Source organism: Pipistrellus hanaki, assembly GCF_964339955.1.
Source record: "Pipistrellus hanaki genome assembly, chromosome: 2".
NCBI lineage: Eukaryota > Metazoa > Chordata > Mammalia > Chiroptera > Vespertilionidae > Pipistrellus > Pipistrellus hanaki.
In genome coordinates this window covers 60,959,711-60,981,790 of record NC_140504.1, presented here as the reverse complement: position 1 = coordinate 60,981,790, position 22,080 = coordinate 60,959,711, and the positions used below count along the sequence as shown (strand labels likewise).

At 39.7% G+C, this 22,080-nt stretch overlaps 1 protein-coding gene across 2 annotated transcripts in view; it reads right to left on the bottom strand.

Moving 5' to 3' along the window:
* Positions 1-3,871: 3,871 nt before the first annotated feature.
* USF3 (upstream transcription factor family member 3) overlaps positions 3,872-22,080 on the bottom strand; it is a 41,754-nt gene continuing 23,545 nt past the window's right edge. For both annotated transcript variants that reach the window (XM_084871782.1, XM_084871783.1), the window contains 2 exons: positions 18,216-18,312; positions 3,872-15,520 (listed from right to left, as the gene is read on the bottom strand). In XM_084871782.1, the coding sequence (XP_084727908.1) occupies positions 9,036-15,520; positions 18,216-18,312 (6,582 nt within the window). In that variant the 3' untranslated portion in view covers positions 3,872-9,035. The remainder of the gene's footprint in view (positions 15,521-18,215; positions 18,313-22,080) is intronic.

The following is a 22,080-nucleotide window of genomic DNA, read 5'->3' as shown; positions in this document are numbered from 1 at the left end:
ATAAACCTGAGTAACAGTGAAGCCTACTGTGCTTTTAGGAAAGCCAACCAATAAAACGACAGCATTGGATCATTTTGGCTCTCTAAACGGGAACAGCTGGGTTTGTATAAGGACTGCTGCTCCTATTTCTAAGCTTGTAAAGCTAAGACCAAAGACCTTTATGTAAATTCGATGATTGCACTTGGCAAAGGGCTATAGACCGAGGGACTCATTTTAGATGAAAATATATGTTGTATACGATGTCAGGTGACCACGGGGAGCCTGTTAGTTCCTAAACAAAATTAACAATGGAGAGAAAGCACAGGAATGTATGTGTGTGTTTTCATTCCTAAAAAACATTAGGAGACAAAAACAAACAAACAAAAAACTGTCAAGATTTAAAAAATCCTCCAAAAGCTGCTTCTGAAACTAATCCGTGCTGCCTCAGTAGATCAGGCAGAATCTATGCCTCCCATTGGTGGCTGACCCATTTTTGTTTTTCACCCTCCCCTCTTGTAAAGGAGTGGTTCCATCTGCAAAACGAAGGCAGAGGAAATAGCTTGCATGGAACTGTGAAAGGATAGGTCTTCCTTTGGGGTACAATGATAATGGCGCTAAGTGTTTCTAAATATGTCCATAAGTAAGGCAAAAAAGCAATGTGATGGTTTGAAACGCTAAAATACTAACCAATTTTCCTCTCCTATACTAAGCTGTCTCTAAGGCTTTTTTTTTTTTTTTTTTTTTAATATTTGTGAATTTGCACATTCACCATTCAGCAACATTTTAAAAAGTGGGATTTAACCTAGTTGAGTCATGAGTTCCCAGAAAACTTCCCTGAGGCAGTCAGTTCTCCACCACTACAATCTGGCTTCAGCCTTTTTCCAAACCACAGATCTGAATGTGATTAAACCACCTAAGAAAATACCACCAAGCAAGAAGTACACAGCACAACCACAGCTAAAAGCTGGGTTCTAGCCAGGCCAGTGTGGCTCAGTGGTTGAGCATTGACTTATAAACTAGGAGGACACAGTTCAATTCCCTGCCAGGGCACATGCCTGATCCCCAGTAGGGATGTGAAGGAGGCAGCAGATCAATGATTCTCTCTCATCCTTGATGTTTCAATCTTTCCCTCCCTCTCCCTTCCTCTCTGAAATCAATAAATATATATTTTTGTCTGCTAGCTTTCCCTTGATATAATGTCTGTGAGATTCGTGTGTGTGTGTGTGTGTGTGCAAGTAGCTTCATTTTATGAATAGGACATTTCATTTATCCATCCTCCTATTGATGTTTGCTTTGTTCCAGTTTGATCTACTGTAAAGAAAGCTTCTATGAACATACCTTTTGGTGAACTTATACAAACGTTATTTTCCGGGGTAGAGTAAATAAGTATTTAGTTTTAAAAGAAACTGCCAACAATCTTCCGAAGTTTCCATTCTCACCGATGAGAGTATTAGTTATTCCACATCTTTGCCAACACTTGGCACTTGTCAGTTCTTTCCATTTTAGCCTTTCTGGGTGAGAGAGGAACGGTATCTCATTTCATTTCATTTTGCAGTTCTCTGACTGCTGATGCTGAGTCCCTTTTCTAGCTTCTTGGCCATTTATGTAAAGAATGTTTTCAAGTTTTTTTTGTTTTGTTTTTTTACCAACTTTTATTTTTATTTTTTATTTATTTATTTATTTTTTTTACATGCCCTTGACCGGAATCGAACCCGGGACCTTTCAGTCCACAGACCGACGCTCTACCACTGAGCCAAACCGGTTTCGGCTTTTTTGCCAACTTTTAAAAAATCAACTTATGAGGCTTTTTCTTTTTGATACATTTCATCTTTGCCAGTCTCTGACTTGAAGAGAAATACTTAAATTTACTAAATTCTAATATAACAATCTTTTCTTTTATGGTTATGCTCAAATAATGTTTCCTATGGTTTTTTTCTTGAACACTAGTTCTCAAATTGTTTGGTCTCAGGATCCATGTATAGTCCTAAATATTATTGAGAACCTCAAAGATGTTTTTGTTTATATGTAAATTATGTCTATCAATATTTACCATGTTAGAAATAAAAATAGAAAATTTAAAATACTCATTTAAAGATAGCAACAAACTCACTACATAATACAAATATTTTACTTTATAAAATTTTTATTATTTTTCAAAAGAAAACAAAAAATTGTAAGGAGAGTAGCAGTGTTTTGCATTTTTGTACACCTATTTGATATAGGGCTTAATAGAAGACAGCTGGATTCTCAGGTCAGTTTCTGCCTTTTCTCTGCTGCAGTATGCATTTTGCTTGAGGTATATGAAGAAAAGCTAGTCTTAGAGAAATATGTATTATAGTTGGAAAAGTTAATAGCCTTTCCAGATAATTGTAGCTATTCTTTCTTGATAACACAGCAAAATTCAACAATGGTAGTTTCCTGAAGTTACAATGTGGAATTTGTGAACTCTTCATCTTTTGCCATGTTAACCAATTAGTGCATCTTATAGTTTATGGGTTTTAGTATCTCTTCAAATATGATTATTCTAACATCTTTTTGTTCTAGTTGTTGCTGTGGGGCTGATGATCTGCCACTCCTACATCCTACCTTACAGTGAAAATCCCTTGCATAGTTTTTTAAGGAGATATGTACGGTAATTAAAATAACTTCCCCTCAAACATCTAAATAAACTGGAAAGCCAGCAAACTTTACATAGCTTTTATAACTTGCATTCATCTTAAGGAGATTGAATTTATGCATGGTGGTCACATTTCTATGGGTTGTACAACTTTTAGGGCATATTTGGATCCCCATGTAATAAAAATATATAATATATCCACGACTTCTGTATGAGAGGCAGTATGCAATAGTAGAAAAAAAAACACTAAATACTGAATAGTCAGAATACTATTTTAACTCCTAGAAGCTGAGACAAGAATATTGTATTAGTTTCCTACAGCCCATGTGGGAGTAAATGATCCCTAAGGTCATTTTATCTGTTTCAATTTTGGGATATATTTTATACATTCATAAGACAAAAACTTAAGGTGTAAATGAAATAAACACCTGCATATCCACTAACCAACTCAATTGAACATACCAATGTCCTTGATACTATCTCCTTTCCTCCTAAGAAGTATCCATTATCCTGAACTTTTATCATTTTCCTAATTTATACATTTAAAAAATTTTTTAAATATATTTTATTGATTTTTTTATAGAGAGGAAGAGAGAGGGAGAGTCAGAAACATCGATGAGAAACATCAATCAGCTGCCTCCTGCACACCCCTCATTGGGGATGTGCCCGCAACCAAGGTACGTGCCCTTGACCAGAATCAAACCTGGGACCCCTGTCTACAGACCAACTCTCTACGCACTGAGCCAAACCAGTTTCGGCCCTAATTTATATTCTTATCACATCTGTAGGCTATCCTTACACAATAGTTTGACTTATAGGCATTTACAATTTATGTAGCTTTATCCTGTACAAGTCCTCTGCAACATTTTCCCCACCTCAAACTTCATGCTGGTGAGATGGGACTAAATTGATGTGGCTGTAATGAAAGCTAATTCTTGCCCCAAAGTGCTTGCTTCGGTTTCTTTCACTATAATGAGAGTATAAATGGAATAATCTCTCAATATTTTCCCAGATCTGAAATTCTAATTTTATCTTTTACAATAGCATAGAGGTATATAGCTTGCTCTAAAGATATAGTGCTAATCATAATTATGATATATTTGAAGTTGATTCTTTGATCAGGAACATAATCCCCAGGGGAAATGTGTCATGGTGTCATTTTCAGATACTTTGGCAAAATTTAAAGGTTATTTGAACATCATACTTTAGTTTGCAAGAGAAGTTGTTTTAATACCAGGCTTGAAGTGGCACATGGAATGATCAGAAAAGAGAGAATTCACAATGCAAAAATGCAAAGTTTATTTTCTTAAATAAAATACTATATTTATATCTATACAAATAATTATTACAACCATTAAAATGTTACATTTACCAATAAAAATTTCAAAACTTTAAACAAGAGCATGGTTCAGAATATTCACACCCTAATACAATGCATTTGTAAAAAGATGTCAAAATAAACAGGACCTATTCTTATTTACAACTGTAGGACAATCCTGGTCATATTATACATATCTGCTCTGGTCTCCATTACAAAACAAGTTAGCTCCCATTAGAATTATAAACCAGGTGATTTACAGTAATAGGACACAGTGCGCAGCAGGCATTGCTGGCATGGAAATAGATACAATTATTACACTTTAGAAAGCACTACAGTTGGGTTTGTTTGTTTTCTGGTAACTGCCCTACAGTAAGCTTCTTGCCCAGTGTTTCTATAAATAATTTGTGAAGGTAATTATGTTCTCAGATTTATATATGGCCTGCTAAAAGTGGAAGCAAATCTTTTCTTCACAGTAACACAACTGCAGCATTTTAAGCAACACTGTCTGGTCCCTTTCTTCTTGGAAGATCAACAGTTCAACTCCCTTCATAGGTTACCAATATAATCAAGTCCAGTGCCTCAATGACCTCATAGATGAAAAATTGATTTAAGAGTCAGGGGCTGTGGAACAGACTAAAGTATTTGAACATCATACTTTAGTTTGCAAGAGGGGATCGAAATGGAGTAAACATTAATTTCCTAAGACATAGTATTATATATAACCAAACACATAACTGAGCCCCCCAAAATATTTTTTAAAAGGTTAAATTGCAAACAAAGAATTATCTTCTATTTCTCATGAAATCTCTAATGATTATGCAGTCATCCAAGAAAAACACCATTTGGATGTTATGCCCAATATTTTTAACACAAGTTGGCTCATGTTTATGTAGCATCTAAATACATGCACGATACAGAGAAAGATTACAGTTGATGGGGTTTGTGCAAATCTAGAAATAAGGATGTTGGATGACCATCACATACAAGCTCTGAGTTTAAAAGAAGTGTTGCTTCAACCTAGTAAGTTTTTTACAGGATTGAAATCAAAGATGGCTCAGAGTATAAGGCAATAGTGAGAAACATCAGATGTACTTGTCTTCCTGGTGCTGGACTAGTTGATTTATACCATCCTGGCTGGTCCTTTGTTTTAACAGAGGAGTGGGTGAATAACATGTTCCAATGGCTGGTCTTGGGACCAGAGGCACAGTTTCGAGTAAAGTGCAGTACCAGGGAAGAGGCATGTGAGCAGAACTAGAAATTGTGTCCAAAAAAGTCCTCAACACTTCTTACCAGCAAATCTGGACTGCCTCACTACTCATTTGATGTCCCCCTAGACTCTGGTAGAAACACCCTTGGGCTCACACAGGAAGTGTAGAACGCAGGACAAAACATGGTTCATTAAATAAGGAACAGAGCTAAGCTATATGGCACATTCAATATTTTAAATCAATTTTTATTTTCTTTTGTTTCAAAAATTCTTATTGTCACTTAGTACAGTGGGAGACAGAGTGGTTCCCCAAACCAGGAACTGGGAATCACTAATTTGGGAGAATGACTTCCTGTCACACGCTGACCCAATAGATGGTGTGCCCAATAAATGTGTCAAGGCAAAGGAGTAATCATCATGCTAAGGAAATAACATTAGACTTGGAGCAGATGGAAGAAATTAAGAGCCTAGGTACCTATGTATCAAAGGAATGGTACAGCTAAGAAGATCTATATCTGTAAGTCTTGATCCTTTCTCAAATTTTTAGGACTTTACTCCCATTAAAATGTCTTCCCCATTTTATTTATTTATTTATTTATCTATTTATTTATTTATGTATTTATTTTGGAGTATAACTTTCAGCCTCTCCAGGAAATGGCTGGTGTTAGAAGGCAAGAACAAGGCAAATGAATTATCTTTAAAATAATTTAAAATAATTTTGTATTTTAAAAGACTGATTTTAAAAGATGACCTTTATTGAAGTTCACCCTGACATGTGACTGAAATTGCTGCAAAAAACATTCCCTCCTCATTATTTTCTCTCCACAATTCTAATATATAAATTTTATAAAGCATGTCATTCTGGAATTCTCAGTCCTTACTTAGATAAGAGACGGCACGTCTCTGGTTTCCCAAAGGGTCTTACAATAAAAACAAAAATAAATCCCCTAAAGAATTATAAAACATCCCAAAACAACCTGTTTGTACCAAAAAAGAAAAAAAAATACATCAAATTTAATTTATCCATTATTGACATATTAAAAATTACACGATAAAAAATCTGAAAATTTTCACCTCGTTAGAAGTTACTGTGTGAAAAGTTTAGAGGAATCAACCACTTTTTGGAACTGATTCCATCTGATGTGCAACACTAAAAGAGAAACTAATTTAATCAATGATTCTCAATTATACCTCATACATAAGTTTGTGTACTTCCAGAAATTAAAAAAATTACTTGTGGAAATGGTTTTACATTCTATAGTCATATACTTGAAACCAAGAATAACATTAAATTTACTATAACCAAAATTTGCTATGGTTCTCTGCAAATCCTTTGTCAAATATTACATCCAGAGATGGATATTAAAATAAATTCTGCCCCCAAATCATGTAGCTCTAATGATCAAATACTTAATACTGCTGATAAATCTCATACACTTGTGCTTTTAAATCAAGTAAGATTACTATGCTCTGAACACTTTCAGAATTGAGTTCATATGAAAAATGGCCTCTTACGTATATATGCACATTTCTGTAAGATAATTAGAGCTACATGTAAGCAGGAGCCAAATTACTTGCAGATGGTCACATCCTTTCTCCGGTGGTCAAATAAGCCTTACTTAGGAATAAAGACTCATTCGGGATCAAGGTGTTACATGCCTGGAATGAAAGCTCTGAGAAATGTAAATGCTACCTCTGAACTGAGCTGAGCAAAAAATACCATCAATGCCAACAGAGAAGTATCTGAAAGTTCAGAGTTTTGAGGCCATTCCATCGCAGAGTTCAAATTGAGTTTCTCCTTAGCTTGTTACCTTAGTTCCAATTATATCTAAGAGTCCCCAGTTCTTCAGAACTCGCTAGCCGCTGTGTTCGCGCGCATGCGTGCTTGCGTGCTTGCGTGTGTGTGTGTGTGTGTGTGTGTGTGTGTGTGTGTGTGTGTGTGTGTAATAGAGGGGGGGGGGAGAGAGGAGAATAATAAATAATCAAACACACTGAAAACTGTCTTTGTAACTGGCAGCCTGGACCTTTCAAGTACAAAGAAAAACTTGAATGCTAAAGCTTAAAACTCAGTTAAGATTAAAAAAAAAAAAAAGTCATAAATCTCACATTTTTGTCTCAATTAACAGTTTTAACTGATGAGTTTATCTGTGGCTTTGCTGAATAACTTATTCATGAAGCTCTCCTGTTCTTCCCATGACCATTTTGAAGGGAGAAAATACAAAAGCTTTTCTCATTTACAGTATTTTTGCCCCCAGGAGGCTGCTTCAGTTAGCAGCAGGAGCAGATGGGAAAGTTTGGTGAGAACAGTTGAAGAGGCACAGATGACCCTTTTGCTGAGTCTTTAGAAGAGGTATTCACTGGAGTCACTGCTCTAACCAAGCCCTAGGAGGCTTTTTTGAGGAGAGAAAAAAAAAATGCTGGTTCTTGGATTCACTTTGTTAACAGAGAAGACAGAACAATTTATATGCATCTCTCCCACTCCATCCAGTTTTGGCAGAATATAACAACAAAAAGTAGTGGGTTTGAGAATATGAGCATATATCATTGTTGATTTAGTTTAAGTTTTCAAATTCAATATGTGAGTATATACATATATATATATTTAGATTATTAACTTCAGTGGGGCTTCTTAAGCCCTCTACATCAAGTTTTTGTATACTTCAGCAGGTCTTGGGCCTCAATTTCCCAATTTCAGATAGCGGGCCTATTTTTAAACAGCAAGTTTATACTTTAAAATCTGGGCATACACACACACACACAACATATAGTTTCTGAAGCACCATTTAACATCTGCCATCAGGAAAAATAATGAACAAATTCATCTTCTTATAATTCTACTATGAAGGATAATAATGCAATATACAATGCCATATTTTAAATAAAAATATCAGTAAATGAATATAAGGACAGACTTAAGACTTTGCAAAGAAATATCTAAAAAGTAGGGTTCAGATAACTCTAGATTCCAAAGACACTATTTACTGATCAGTCCATACCAATTAAACAAACGTAAAAGAATTTACTTTAAAATCAATAAATAGAATGAAGAGAGAATATGAAAACAAAACTCAACTTATGAAACAATTTTTAACTGAACACATACAAAACTCCACAACTGCTCTTATCCTTAAGGACTAATGTAAAATGCAAGCACAACATGGAAAATATCTATGTACTTTTCTTTTTAACTTTCTATCTTTAAGGGTCTTGGCACATTAAAGGGTAGCATGGCTCCCTAATTTGAAGAACAGGACATGAAATTCAGATAACTAAGTAAGTGTTATACTACTAATTAAGAAAGAAGCCTCTACCTAAATCAAATCTTGGGAATAAAGGCTGATTAAACAACTCAATTATTTGCTTGACTTTAACCATGGATATACATTCTGTATTAATTCAATACATGCCATGGGTAAGAAACTGTTCTAGATCCTGACATCAACCAGCATTTGGTTATGAGTCACTGTGTTTTCTGGGACTATCTGCATTTTTTTTTTTTTTTTTTTAGAACAACTCAACTATTTCAACTAGTTTACAAATTTTCAACAATAAAGTTCAAAATTGAGGTCATTCCTCCTACTCATCACACCCCAAAATGATCTCCCCCAACTTCCAGCTGATTAATATTTAGGGAATATAACATTACAAATCAAACTTGAAAATGTAAATCTGCTTGGAAAATTTAAAAATCACATCATGCAATTAAAAATGAAAGGTAATTTGTTTTTGACAACCCAAGTATTCGCATCATCTGACACAGCTTCCCTACATTCAGAAGAAAACTGCAAAGTGATTATACAAACACAAAAACATACATACGCAATTCTCTCTCCATGTGCATGAATGTCTGCATGCACATATAAATACATTTGTAATCTCACCTGTGACATTTACTCTTAGTCTATCAGAATTTAAACAGCTGAACTACAGTCATGACCTAAAATATGGCTTATGTTGTGGGCAGGTCGGTTTGAGGACTGCTTGGAAGTGTCAGAGGCAGAGGAGTTTGCGATTGTAAGCAAAGGTGACATTGCTGAGCCATCAGGAAGAGCTGTAGCTATTTCTGGAAACAAAGATGTCATATTAAAATTGGATAAGTGAGAGTTGGGCATGTGCATTGGTGGCATATCAGGGAGAAGAGGAAAACTTGGTTGAGCAAAACCAACAGGTCTTGGAGGAGATAAAATTGATCCAAATCGGTTATTTAAACTCCCACTGTTTACCTTCTCTGTGCTGGGATTTGAGAACATCTGATTCGAAAAATAAGTGAGCGGAATATCATTGGACAGTGTAGGGTGAGCAGGAGAGTACGAGGGATAGAAGGAAGGTAGAGTATTTTGGGGATCTACAGGGATGAGCGCTGGAGTTCTAGTGGCACTAGGCTGAGTAACCTGTGGAATGAAAGAAGTATTAGCATTTATTGGTGGATTCATGCCACCCTCGGGAATAAAAGGAAAACCAAAATTTTGTGATAGCGTATGCTGGTCAGGTGCTGAATTATCATTAGGTACTTGAGGGCTATCAGGCATGAAACGAACAATACTTCCTCTCTTCTCTGTAGTGGGTTGCTGGCGTCCAAGAATCATACTGCCACTAGCAGAGAGAGGAAGATGGGGAAGACTCGGATCAAAGACATTACTATGCCTTTGATTTCCAGAACGATTCCTTTCAGGTTGACGAATTTTGGAACCACTGCTGTCTTGCAAGGGATGCCTTGATCGCTGGGGAACTGAAGAATTAGTTTGACGTACAGGAGGCCCTTGATCAGAATTTCCATGAGACACAGATGGATGTGGCAAAGCTGGCCTTGCAACCCCATGCATGTTGGTTGTGACTGGAGGATTCATGTGGCCCTTGGTCCCATGACTGTCAGTGATCCTCATGGGATTGGACTTCTGCACAGAAACATTGGGACTTGTGTTTCGACCTTGAATATCTCCTGAGGAAGAACTCGAAAAAGGAATATTCAAGGTGCTGTTCCTGGTGTTAATCGCACCTAGGGGCATGTCACAACTTTCCCTATTCTGATTCTCACTCTCTCTTCTAATATGGACACTTTCATGAGTTGGGGGACAACTATATTCAACTGCAGGGGATGGCCCACACTGTGCATTCCTCTGATGTTCCGAGAGTGATCTCTGGCTCCCAATGATCTGATCACCAAGGTGAGGGGCAAGCAAGCTCTGCATGAAACTTTGATGACATGTGTTTTCACTGTCCCTTGGTGGGATAGCATTTCCTGCTGGGATGCTATGAACTGGTGGATAAGGTAATCTCTTTTGGCGGTCAATTGGTGGTGGACCAGGGTTTTGACTAATTCGAAAAGCCTGAGGCTGCATACTCCTCAATGATGATACAGAGTTACCTATTTCATTATTTCTTGAAGACTGTACTTCAAAATTACTCTGGGGCTGTTGAATGGCTCCAGTTGGTTTAAATGTCTGACAGTCAGACAGCCGGATATCTGGGGCAACAGTATGGTCCACACGACCCTGCATATTATGAAGGCCCAAACTCTTATTTCTGGGTACATCAAGATAACTTCTCATTTCAAGCTGATCTGAAACTCTAGAACCCTGAATCGATATACCCATTCTCTGCTCTGAATTAGAAGATGTCTTTCCAATGAGTGCCTCGGCAGAATAACTTGAAACTCTATTTCTCTCTGGTCTGTGTGGAGTACAGGTCATGTCTGAAGGTCTAGTCACAATACTTGGTTGGGACACCATCTGCTGCTCTATGCCTCTTGATGTCAAGAGCCTCTGCATTGGATTATGCCCAGTTACATGTTCAGAAGAAACCCCTGAGCCTTGCTGTCTGCCTCCAATCTCCTGTTGCTGGTGCATAATATCTTGACTGAGATGGTTTTGGGGATGGTTAGGGTGGTTCCGGCTAGTTGAAGGGTTTTCACAACTCTTTTCCGACTGGGAGCTTCCGAAGTGTTGCTGCATCTGTTGCTGTATCTGCTGATGGTGGGGATGTGGCTGACCACTCTTGGATCGGGATTGGTCAGTCCCATGGTGCTTAGGTTGTAAGGAAAGCTGGGAGGCCTGAGTGCCCTGAACAAGATTCCTCTTTTTGTGCATATGAACTTCCTGTTGCAGAGTTCTCTGTTGGTGGACATTATGGGGCTGAGAGTGGACAGAGCTCTCTGCATGAGGTATGTGATGCTGCAGTTGATATAAGTGATGCCTTTCCCTTAACTGCCCTGCTTGCTGCTGCTGCTGCTGCTGCTGCTGCTGCTGCTGCTGCTGCTGTTGCTGCTGCTGCTTTAAGTAGAGATGGTTACTATGCAGGTGAGATACCCCTTGAGCTGGAACATGCTGTTGCAGGACCTGCAGATGTTGACTGGCCTGGGTTTGCTGCTGCTCAGCAACCGAAGGCTGAGAACTGCACTGAACTTCAGTTTGCCTCAATGCAGGAGCCACAAAGTTGTTACTAGGTGGAAATAATCGCGTAAGGCCATCTCCATGTGCTGGGTTGCTAATAGGCACAACTGAGTTTGAAGAGTTGGGAGGGATCTGACTAACCATCATTTGAGTATGATCAGAAATGCTGTCTGGAGTTCGGCTAACCAGGGACATACCTTCAAGCCTGAGGGGGGCTGGCTGACAATGCTTTTGACGTTTCGCTGAGGACAGTAGAAGGTCATCTTGGACAGCACGTTTAGCGGAGTCTTTACGGCTTTCATGACTTGGCTTTAAGAGTGGCTCTTGAATCTGTGAAGTTGGTACAGTACCAGTCATAGTGCTTAGTTGTTCTTGAGAATATTCAGTCATCAGAGATGGTCCAGGAGGCTGACTGCCATAGGAACTAGATGAAACAGTCAGATTAACTGTAGCAGAAACAGTTGTTGACTCTGAAGTCTGAGACAATCCAGCACAGCTGACAAGAGAGTGGCTGATGCTGCTCTGATGGATAAGATTATTCACACTTAAACTGGTAATGCTTGGTGGCTGAGAATTAGAAACCTGCAAAGAGGCATTTGATGTTTTAATCCCTACTGAACAACTTGGTTTTTCAAGGGGCCTATCCACAGTTGCTTCAATTGAATCCTGAGAATTAAATTCATTTGGTGTTGCTTCTGCCTGACCTGGGCTATTCTCTTTAGAGACCTGTGTTTTGAAAGGCTGATCTCCTTCTAAAGATGATGCTTCAGAAGGCTTTGAAGTAACTTCCCTTGTATCAGCCTGGGTACCAGCTTTTCCTTTCTCAAGGTTCTCCTGGTCAAAAATAGCTCTTGCTGCAAGAGCGACTATATCAGTTTGCTCTACAAAGGTACAGCTGTCACACGTATTAGTTGTTACATTGCTGGTGACATCTTCTCTAGTTGTTTCAGGAAGCATGGATGCAACTGAGAAACTACGACTACTACCCGAGCTGGTTGACATGGGAGAGTCAGCCTGCCGACTGGTAAGCAAAGAGCCATGAATAATCTCCTGATCAGGGATACAGGAATGATGCTGTCCTGGGTCTCTATCATCACTGTTCATCAGCAACAGCTCCTGTTTGGGATGCAAATCAATATTTGAATCAATTATTTTAGAACTTTCTGAAGAAAAGTCAGGATGGTCCACCTGGACTGAAAGAGATGATTTCTGAGGGTCTTTTTCTTTAGCAAGACCAGACAGCAATGCAGTTATACCTTGCTCCTTTAAGAGACCTGTAGTTTGCATTCTATCTGATGAATCTTGCTCAACTCCGCAAGGCTCAGCAATGATTTCTACCTCAGAAATGCAATCAGTACTTGTAATGCTTGTGGTAGATGATGAAACAGAAACCTGAGAAACCAAAACAGGGGGATCATTTGGAGATGGAATCAACACGTTGGCTGAAGTACCAAATTTGGGAGCATCTGACAATGCCAAACTAATTGGTGGCTTATCCTGAGATGTCTCTTGCACTACGGGGACAGAATCTTTGGATTTTGCTGAGGCCACTGCAAAATGCTCACTTGTTATAGATTCTTGGCAGGGTGAATTAGACTCTTCTGCTGACTTAGATTTGGGTACAGACTCAGTTATCACTGATTCTGAATTCGGAACATCCAAAGAATGTGAACCAGAAACACTCACAGTACTTTTTGTCTGGGACACAGTGACAGATGGCACCACAAGAGGGGGGCTTTCCAGCAGTCCATCATTACATGGTGGCTCTGCTGAGCCTTCAGTGCTGGGACAATCCACCTGGCCCACATCGCTGACTGGATTCAGGGGGCATGCTGACTTGTTAGCTGCTGAGTGTTTCTTGACACCTGGCTTCTTATTCAACCTTTTTGACTTCACATTAGGCAAACAAGCTACAGTGTTCACTGAGGGGGTAGTCACAAGACTATAAGTGCTGGGTAGTGTGGCTGAAGTATCTGTTGTCATGGGCGATACTACTGTTGCTGTTAATGAAGCACTGTTAGCTGGGGTGGTCTGATTATTTGCAATAGTTTGAGGATTGGCAGGCTGGCCAATAGACAATTGTACACAGCTTTGCCCAGCCATCTGTGATATGCTTTGATTGAGGCTGGCCAAAGCACCGAATGTATTCAGGGCAACGTTGGTATTTGGATCTTCGCTGGTGGTGGGTTGAATAATTTGCATAGGGTTTTGGTTTGTAGTTCCTGATGAAGACATCACAGGCTGCAAAGCAAAGAGCTGTCCATTTAAAGAAATAGTTTGAGGCTGTTGTTGGTTCGACATGGTAACAGAAAAAGTTTGTGTTGAATTAGATGTTGATAAAGATGAAGGTCTTGGTAATATGTGGACAAGATGCTTTCCACCAAAAGTTTGTGGGGTCGACACATTTTGCACTGAATTAGATCCTATTATAGCATTGGCTCCATTGACAGGGAGTCGAACAGAACCAGGAGGTTGAGCTGAGAGGAGTGGCAAAGGATTCTGATTAGCTGCCTGTATGATTACTATCTGTTGACCTACAGTTGGGTTGGGAACCTCTGCCCTCATCACTGTTGGGCATGGAGTGGTGCTGGGTGGCTGAAGAATGATAACGTTTTGATTAGCTGGAGCTGCTTTAACAGCTGTCCCCACTGGCTGAGCCATCTGAATCACTTGCATTGCTGAATTCAATGGGAGGATACTTGGGGGGGTCTGAGATTTAACTTGCGACTGGGCAATAACTGGCTGCATAGGTAACGGTGGACAAGAAGGCAAGGTTACAACTACTTGCTCAACTGGCTGCCCATCTGCTGGTAAGGAATTATTCAAGTTGATGCCTGTAGCCATATTTCTACTGTGCTTGATTGTTGTGGGACTAGTACCAGACTCATTTAATACTGGAGTCACAGCAGAAGAAGGTGTCTGGCTTAAGGGCTGAATAGTGTTTCCTGCCAGTTGCAAAGTAGTCCATGTTGTCTGTGTGTTTCCAGATGAGGAAATTCGAGTAAGGCTATTAATGTTTTTCAAATCTGAAGCACTAACAGCTGAAGAAGGCAAAGAACAAGAAAGAGTCCAACCATTATCCAAAGGATTTGCAGAAGGACTGCTCACAGGAGTGGTGGTCTTCCCTCCTTCAGGGACAGATGGGGCCACCACTGCGGTAACGCTTGTGGAGTCTGCACCCTTGCTAATGCTCACTGGGCCAGAATCACCTGCAGATCTGGGAGGCTGGGAGCAGACTGTGGTGGTAACTGAAACAACAAAGGTGGTTTGAAAATCACTTCTCAAATCCTGTGTGCTCGGGCAGGACTTGCCTCCAGGGTTCACTTTAGTGGTAGTTGCTGAGGAGCTGGAGGGAACGCTTGTGGCACAAGGGACTATTTTCTTCAATAATTTCGGATTCTCTTTCCCGTTCTTATTTTCAGAAGAATTTTGATCATTTAGACTTGTGTGCAAGGACCGATGTTGGCAATGTTCAGGTCCTATAGGAACAGCAACCAGTGAGCCCCTGGTGGCACCAAGCACATGTGAATCGCTTTTGGAGGTGGCAAGCTTGAGAATATTTTGAGCAGGAATGGTAGCCGGAAGACAAAGAGGAACAGGCTGGTTGGCAGCCAATGCAGAAACTGTGGTCTGATGCCATGGCTTGTTTTCAGAAGGGTAAACTCCAGAAATAGACACAGGAGTCACAAGATTGCAAGTCCTCTGCACTGGCACCACATTGGCGGTTTGCTTTTGTAAATTATGGCCAACATTAAAGGTTATCCCCTGAACAGCTGCTCCCTGGTTGTTGCCACCAGGCTGACTCCCATTGGAATAAACAATAATATTTTTCTGAATCTGGTCACTGGGAATAACAACAGAGACCTTTGAGTTTTTAAGATTTCCTTTCCAGTGGATTGTGGGATCATCGTATAAGCATATGTCATTTGCTTTCAGTAATTCAATATACCGGCCATTTTCTTTTTGAATTTCTTCCAATTGTTTACGTAGCTTTTTAATTTCTTCAGCTACAATATTAAAAACATAAATAAAACAATTACCTGTAAACATCAATATTTAAAATAATTTAAGAAAGTATTGTGTACTAAAACTAGTGAAATCTAATTCTAGCATTCTAAATACCTCAACTGAGAATCTTCAGCTATTTCCTAATACAAGTTCTTTCTTCTTTTTAGAATGGTATCTCAAACTTCTATTCCAACTTTTAAAAGTATATATCTTTAAAGGTAAACAACTCAAAGGTAAAAAAAAATTACTCAAAAGCCTGGCTGGTGTTGCTCAGTGGTTGAATGTCAACCTATGAACCAGACGGTCTTAGCACTATTCCAAGTCAGGGCACAGGTCTGAGTTGCAGGCTTGATACCCAGTAAGGAGTATGTAAGAGGCAGCTGATCAATGATTCTCACTCATGATGTTTCTCTCTCTCCCTCTCCCTTCCTCTCTGAAATAAAAGCAATAATAATTTTTTTAAAAATTACTCATAATGTAGAAACTTAAAACCTTCAATTCAAAAATTCCCAATAGGGCAACTACAAAGGTAAAACAAGGAAGACATACTGATATCATAGTAACATGCTAGGAAAATAACAGTGAATATCAATATCACAGCCTACAACAGCTAAATTACTTATGGTGGTAATAGTCTCTTTTTAAAATGGCATTAAACTCATTTCTAATCTACCCTTTGAAACAACAGAGCACAAGTAGAACATGTAAGAAATAAAGTGGTAAAACATGATGGAGAGCGTCAACAATGGAACTTGCATTTTCCTTGGCAGGGACAACGTATATTACCCTACTGAGTAATGGAGATGTCTACCCTCCTGTTCCTTTCTAAGGAAAACAGCCTAACCCTTGGGTCCTACTAACGGGGCAATGTAGGCTGCTGTTATTTATGCTCTGTGATCCTGTACATCCCCACTTGTTTTGCCATAGGGGTAGATACTCTCCCCATTCCCTCTCAAAGGCAGCCCATCCTTAAGGCCAATGCCCTATGAGGTAGCCTGAAATGAACAGTTCTGTCCTGACAAGGATGAACTGAGACTAGAAAATTATTTCCTTAGATTTTTAAATTAAAAGACACAGGAAAAAGCTGTCAATGTGCCATGTACATTAAAAATTTTAAAATTATTATTATAGACCAAATAATAATGGTTGTTCTCTCTATTGCTCACTTACTATATGCCTGGGACTTTTCATTCACTGTTTCATTTAATAACAATAACAATCATAACAGATAACTTTTATCAAGCATTTTCTTGAAGTTCCAAACTTCAAGTGTTTTATCAGAATTATCTCTTTTCCTCTTCGTAACAACCATGAGATGGGAACTACCTATTGTCTTCATCATTCTCAGATGTGAGAAACAGACTCAGAGTAGTTATATAATTTACCTAAAGTTAACCAGATAGATGCTATAATTATCCTCATTTTAAGATAAGGAAACTGAGACTCCCTGGAGAGATTAAGTAACTGACCATAGGTACTGAGTGATAAATGAAATGAGGACATAAACCCAGGTAGCCTGACTCCCAAGACCATTGTTCTAGATTGTCATGTGGACCATGAGTATGTGGAGAAAACTATTGGGAGAAGAAGAGTAAGCAGATGCACAAAAAAAGCACCAAAGAAAGGATGATAACGGAGATGACAAGCAGTCACACTGAAGCTGCCTCCTTTGCTGCTATGACCCCTGGCCTGTTCAGCTTTTCTGGGGCAACTTATATTTTTTTCAATAGTTTCCCTTTTTCTTAAGGTAACTTGACTGCCTCAGCCCCTGGACTGTGAAACCAAAGAAGCTCTTACTAGAAAAGTCTACAAATCATTTTATAGGGTGCCTCAAAATGGATACCAAACATATATATCTAGCTACCTGACAGCATCATTACCAGGGCCTGGGCCATAAAAGACAACTGAGCTACTTGAGGGGATAAGTTGCTATCTAACTGAAATTCTGAAGGCTAACCTTCAAGTATGCTCTCCAATATCCTTCCCGTTTCTTATAAACAGCCCAGCATTGCTCCACCTCCACAAATTCTGCCTGTTTCTCTCCTTTTAATGTGACCTTCTGAGGTGTCACAGGAAATTCTTTCTCTGCCCTTGTCAGTGGCCTACCACTCGGACCTTTATACTTGCCTGTGACATTCTTTTCAGCTGTTATAAGGAAACCCATTCTCCAGTTCAAGTGGAAAAAGAGATTCACTTGATAACAAAGAAAGACTCATTTCTATCTAGATATCAAATATTATTAAATGATTAGGCAGTCTTATGCGCACATTACATGAAATAAAAACAATCATGAACTAGGGTTTGGCCTTTGAGAAAATTCACAGTTAAGTCTTAGCACAGACATTATCTTTATCTTGTTTTTAAGTTATACTGAGCAGGATCCCTCTACATCCTCCGATAAGTTCCTCCTCACTAAAAGATTCAACTAGAATAAAAAAGATTCAGCATTACTTATATCATGAGTTAAGCAAACATGAAAAATAGACACAAGTCCAAAATCAAAGTTATGTATACCTGCAAGATTTAGAATTGCTCACTAAGATGAGTTTATCTGCAACACTATTCTCCCAGATCCACTTAACACATGGTCATAATAATGTCTGTGGGTAAAAAGCCTTCTGTATCCTAATATAAGTTGCACTGGTTGCAAAGGTCTAAACATTGGAGGAAAAAACAAAAAGAAAAAGTATTTACCTTGTTCATTATTCCCTCCATTTAGCAGGAATTCATCATTTTGCCTTTTCAATTCTGTTATATATTTAAAAGCTTGGTCCAGGATCATATTCTTGCTCTGCCAAAGAAAATTAACAATTTAAAAGGTTTTCATTTTAAGACCTTGCCAAAGAAACTTAAAGTGTTGGTTTTATTACATACTAGAGGCCCAGTGCATGGATTCATGCACTGGTGTAGTCCCTCAGCCTGGCCTGTGGGGATTGGGCTGAAACCAGCTCTCCGACATTGCCTGAGGGATTCCAGATTGCGAGAGGGCACAGGCCTGGCCGAGGAACCCCACTGGTGCGCATCAGGGCTGGGAGGGACTGCAAGAGGTTGGCAGATTGAGGGAAGGATCTAGGGATGGCTTCAGGGCGTGTCCGGCCCATCTCACCCAGTCCCAATCGGCCAGACCCCAGCAGCAAACTAACCTACTTGTCAGAGTGTTTAACCCCTGCTGGTCAATGTGCATGATAGCAACTGGTCGAATGGTCAGACACTTAGGATGTTAGGCTTTTATTATATAGGATATGTGATATGTATCTTTAAATTTTTTTAAAATGCACCAATCTTCAAAAGCTTCTACTGCTTATCTTTCATTTGCTAAGTATTGGCTGGTCCGAGTGCAGTGGTGTCTTACAACTAATTGATCACAGCCAGTTACAAATTTCATTTGCTAAGTATTTACTGAGCATCAACTATGTGTCAAGCTCTGTCCCAGGCACTAGGGATAAAATAAACAAAACAGAAAAAGTTCCTGACTTTGAAAAATTTTATACATATACTAGAGGCCCGGTGCACGAATTCGTGCACTAGTGGGTCCCTCAACCTGGTCTGTGGGATCGGACCAAAACCAGTTCTCCGACATGCCAATGGGTCCCAAATTGACAGAAGGCACAACCAGGCCAAGGGACCCCACTGGTGCACGATCTGACCGGGAAAGGAAGTTGAGAGGTTTGCCAGCCAGGGAGGGACCACTGGTGGGCTCGAGGGCATGTCCAGCCTATCTTCCTCAGTCCCAATCAGCCAGACTCCAGCAGCGAGCTAACCTATCAGTCCATGTGCACATTATTAAATAACTCCAGTACTTTATCAGACAACTGTTTTTATGCAGGAATCAGTGATTTAGTGCTTTGGTTCATTCAGCAAGTTATAATTCTGAGTTCCTTAGACTTAGTCCCCTCATAAAAAACAAAGTAACCCAGGAAACACTTTGGAGAGAGAAAACTAATACTGTCCTTTCTTAACTCAAAAGTTGAGACAGCCCTAGCCAGTTTTGCTCAGTGGTAACAGCATTGGCCCTCAGACTAAAGGGTCGCAGGTTCGATTCCAGTTAAGGGCACATATCTTGGTTTCAGGCTCATCCCCAGCATGCACTGCAACATGTTTTAACTGTTACAGTGTAAGGGCAAAAGACAAAGAGAGAATATTGAAAGCAGCAAGAGAAAAACAGTTACCATGTTTCCCCGAAAATAAGACATCCTTCGAAAATAAGACCTACTTACAGGTTTCCTTCTGAGTGAAATATAAGGCATCCCCCGAAAATAAGGCCCCCCAGGCTAAACATGAGAGATTTGGTCCACTGATTCTGAAAGAAATGGAGTCACAAGAAATTCACCAGGAAATTCAGGAATTGAATTGTTATGATGATGTTCCAGAAGATGATGACATGATTGTCATTGAATAAATGAGTAAATTCTTGATACTGTAGGATTCAGTTTGTCTGGTTTGTGTTGACAACTACCGTACTACTGTACCGTATACAGGTAATAAATTTCCTTTATTTTCTTTCTTTTTTTTTTAAATAAATTTTTATTGTTCATATTATTACAAATGTTCCTCCCCCCCCCCCCTCCATTGCTCTCCTCCACCAGGTTCCCACCCCACCCTCTGCCCTTTCCCCACCCTCCATTGTCCTCATCCACAGGTGCACAGTTTATGTTCAGTCTCTTCCCAAATCCCCTCTCCCCTTTTCCCCAAGAATCGTCAGTTCACTCCCTTTCCATACCTCTGATTCTATTATATTCAACAGTTAATATTGTTCCTCAGATTTTCTTAAAAATTTCCTTGGTTTTTAGATTCACTTGTTGATAGTTACGCATTTGTTATTCATAATTTTTATCTTTATTTACTTTCTCTTCTGAAAGAACCCCCTTCAGCAATTCATATAATTCTGGTTTGGTGGTGATGAACTCCTTTAGCTTTTTTTTTTATTAGTGAAGCTCTTTATCTGGCCTTCGATTCTGAGTGATAGCTTTGCTGGGTAGATTATCTTTGGCATAGGTTCTTACTATTCATCACCTTGAATATTTCTTGCCATTCCAGTCTGGCCTGCATGGTTTCTGTTGAGAAATCAGCTGACAATCATATAGGTGCTCCTTTATAGGTAACTACCTGCTTTGCTCTTGCTGCTTTTAATATTCTCTCTTTGTCTTTTGCTCTTGGAATTTTAATTATGATTTGTCTTGGTGTGGTCCTCTTTGGATTCCTTTTGTTTGGAGTTCTGTGCACTTCCTGGACTTGTAAGTCTAATTCTTTCACCAGGTGGGGGAAGTTTTCTGTCACTATTTCTTTCAGTATGTTTTTGATATCTTGCTCTCTCTCATCTTCTGGGACCCCCATAATTCTGATGTTGGTTCGCTTGAAGTTGTCCCAGAGGTTTCTTACATTATCTTCAATTTTCTGGATTCTCTTGCCTTCTTGCTTCTGCGGAGAAGTGTCTTCTGGCTCTTTATGTTCCAAATCTTTGACTTGATTCTTGCGATCTTCCATTCTGTTTTTAGGACTCTGTATAATATTTTTTATTTCAGACAATGTATTCTTTATTTCTTGTTGATCCCTTATCATTTCTTGTTGATTCCTTATTAATTCTAGTTGATCCCTTTTCATATCCTCATATGTCTTAACGACCTATTCTAGGAAATTCTTGAAAAACCTTATAAGCATAGATTTGAACTCTATACCCAGTCACTTTTTGTCCTCCATTTCTTTTGTTTGTGATCTATTGTTGTCTCAACATTTTCGCAGCTTCCCTGATGGGGCGGGGCTTCAGGGTAGAGTCTTCAGCCTTGGCTTCTGTCAGCCCTGCCCTATGAGGTTCCTGAGTCTCAGTAATCCCCAGGGTCCTTCAGTACTCGTTGCAAGCACCTCTGAGAGAAAGGTGCCCTCGACTTTCGCCTGCTACCAAACAGTCTAGTCTCTCCCCCAATGAGCACGGAACTGGGGTTCAGTTCAGTTGGAAGTGGAGTTGGAGGTGGCGTTCAGAGCAGTCTGGAGCCCCTGTCTCCTTCCCGCCAGGGTAATCCCGCGGCACAGCCAACCGTCCCTTCTTTGCACACAATGTGCGCACCTCTGGGACCTCCTTTCGCCGCTCCCCCGGGGTTCCGCCTTACAGCCCAGCTCCCTATGGATGAGCCTGGGTCCCCGGGGTCTGGCCTAGAACTGGGATTCAGAGCAGTCAGAACTGGGGCCCAGGACAGTTGGAACTTTTATCTCCTTCCCGCTAGGGAACGCCAGCCAGGCACTCAGCCGCCCCTCCTGTCCGGCTGTCCTCTCCGTGCACGCCGCGTGTCTCCGTACCTTAGGTTTTTACAGCTCCTCCGCTCTTCCTTCTGGTTCTCTCCTTGCTTCTCATTGTAGAATTTCCAGTCAGTCGACTTTCCTGTAGTTCTGGGTAATGTCCATTTTATATTTTAGTTGTATTTTATTGAAATTATTGTGTGCAGCTGCGGCTAGGTGTTTACCTGTGCAGCCATCTTGGATTTTCCCAATTTCCTTTATTTTCATTTAACAATAAATGTGTTCCATATTCTTCTTCATGGAAAAATAAGACATCCCCTGAAAATAA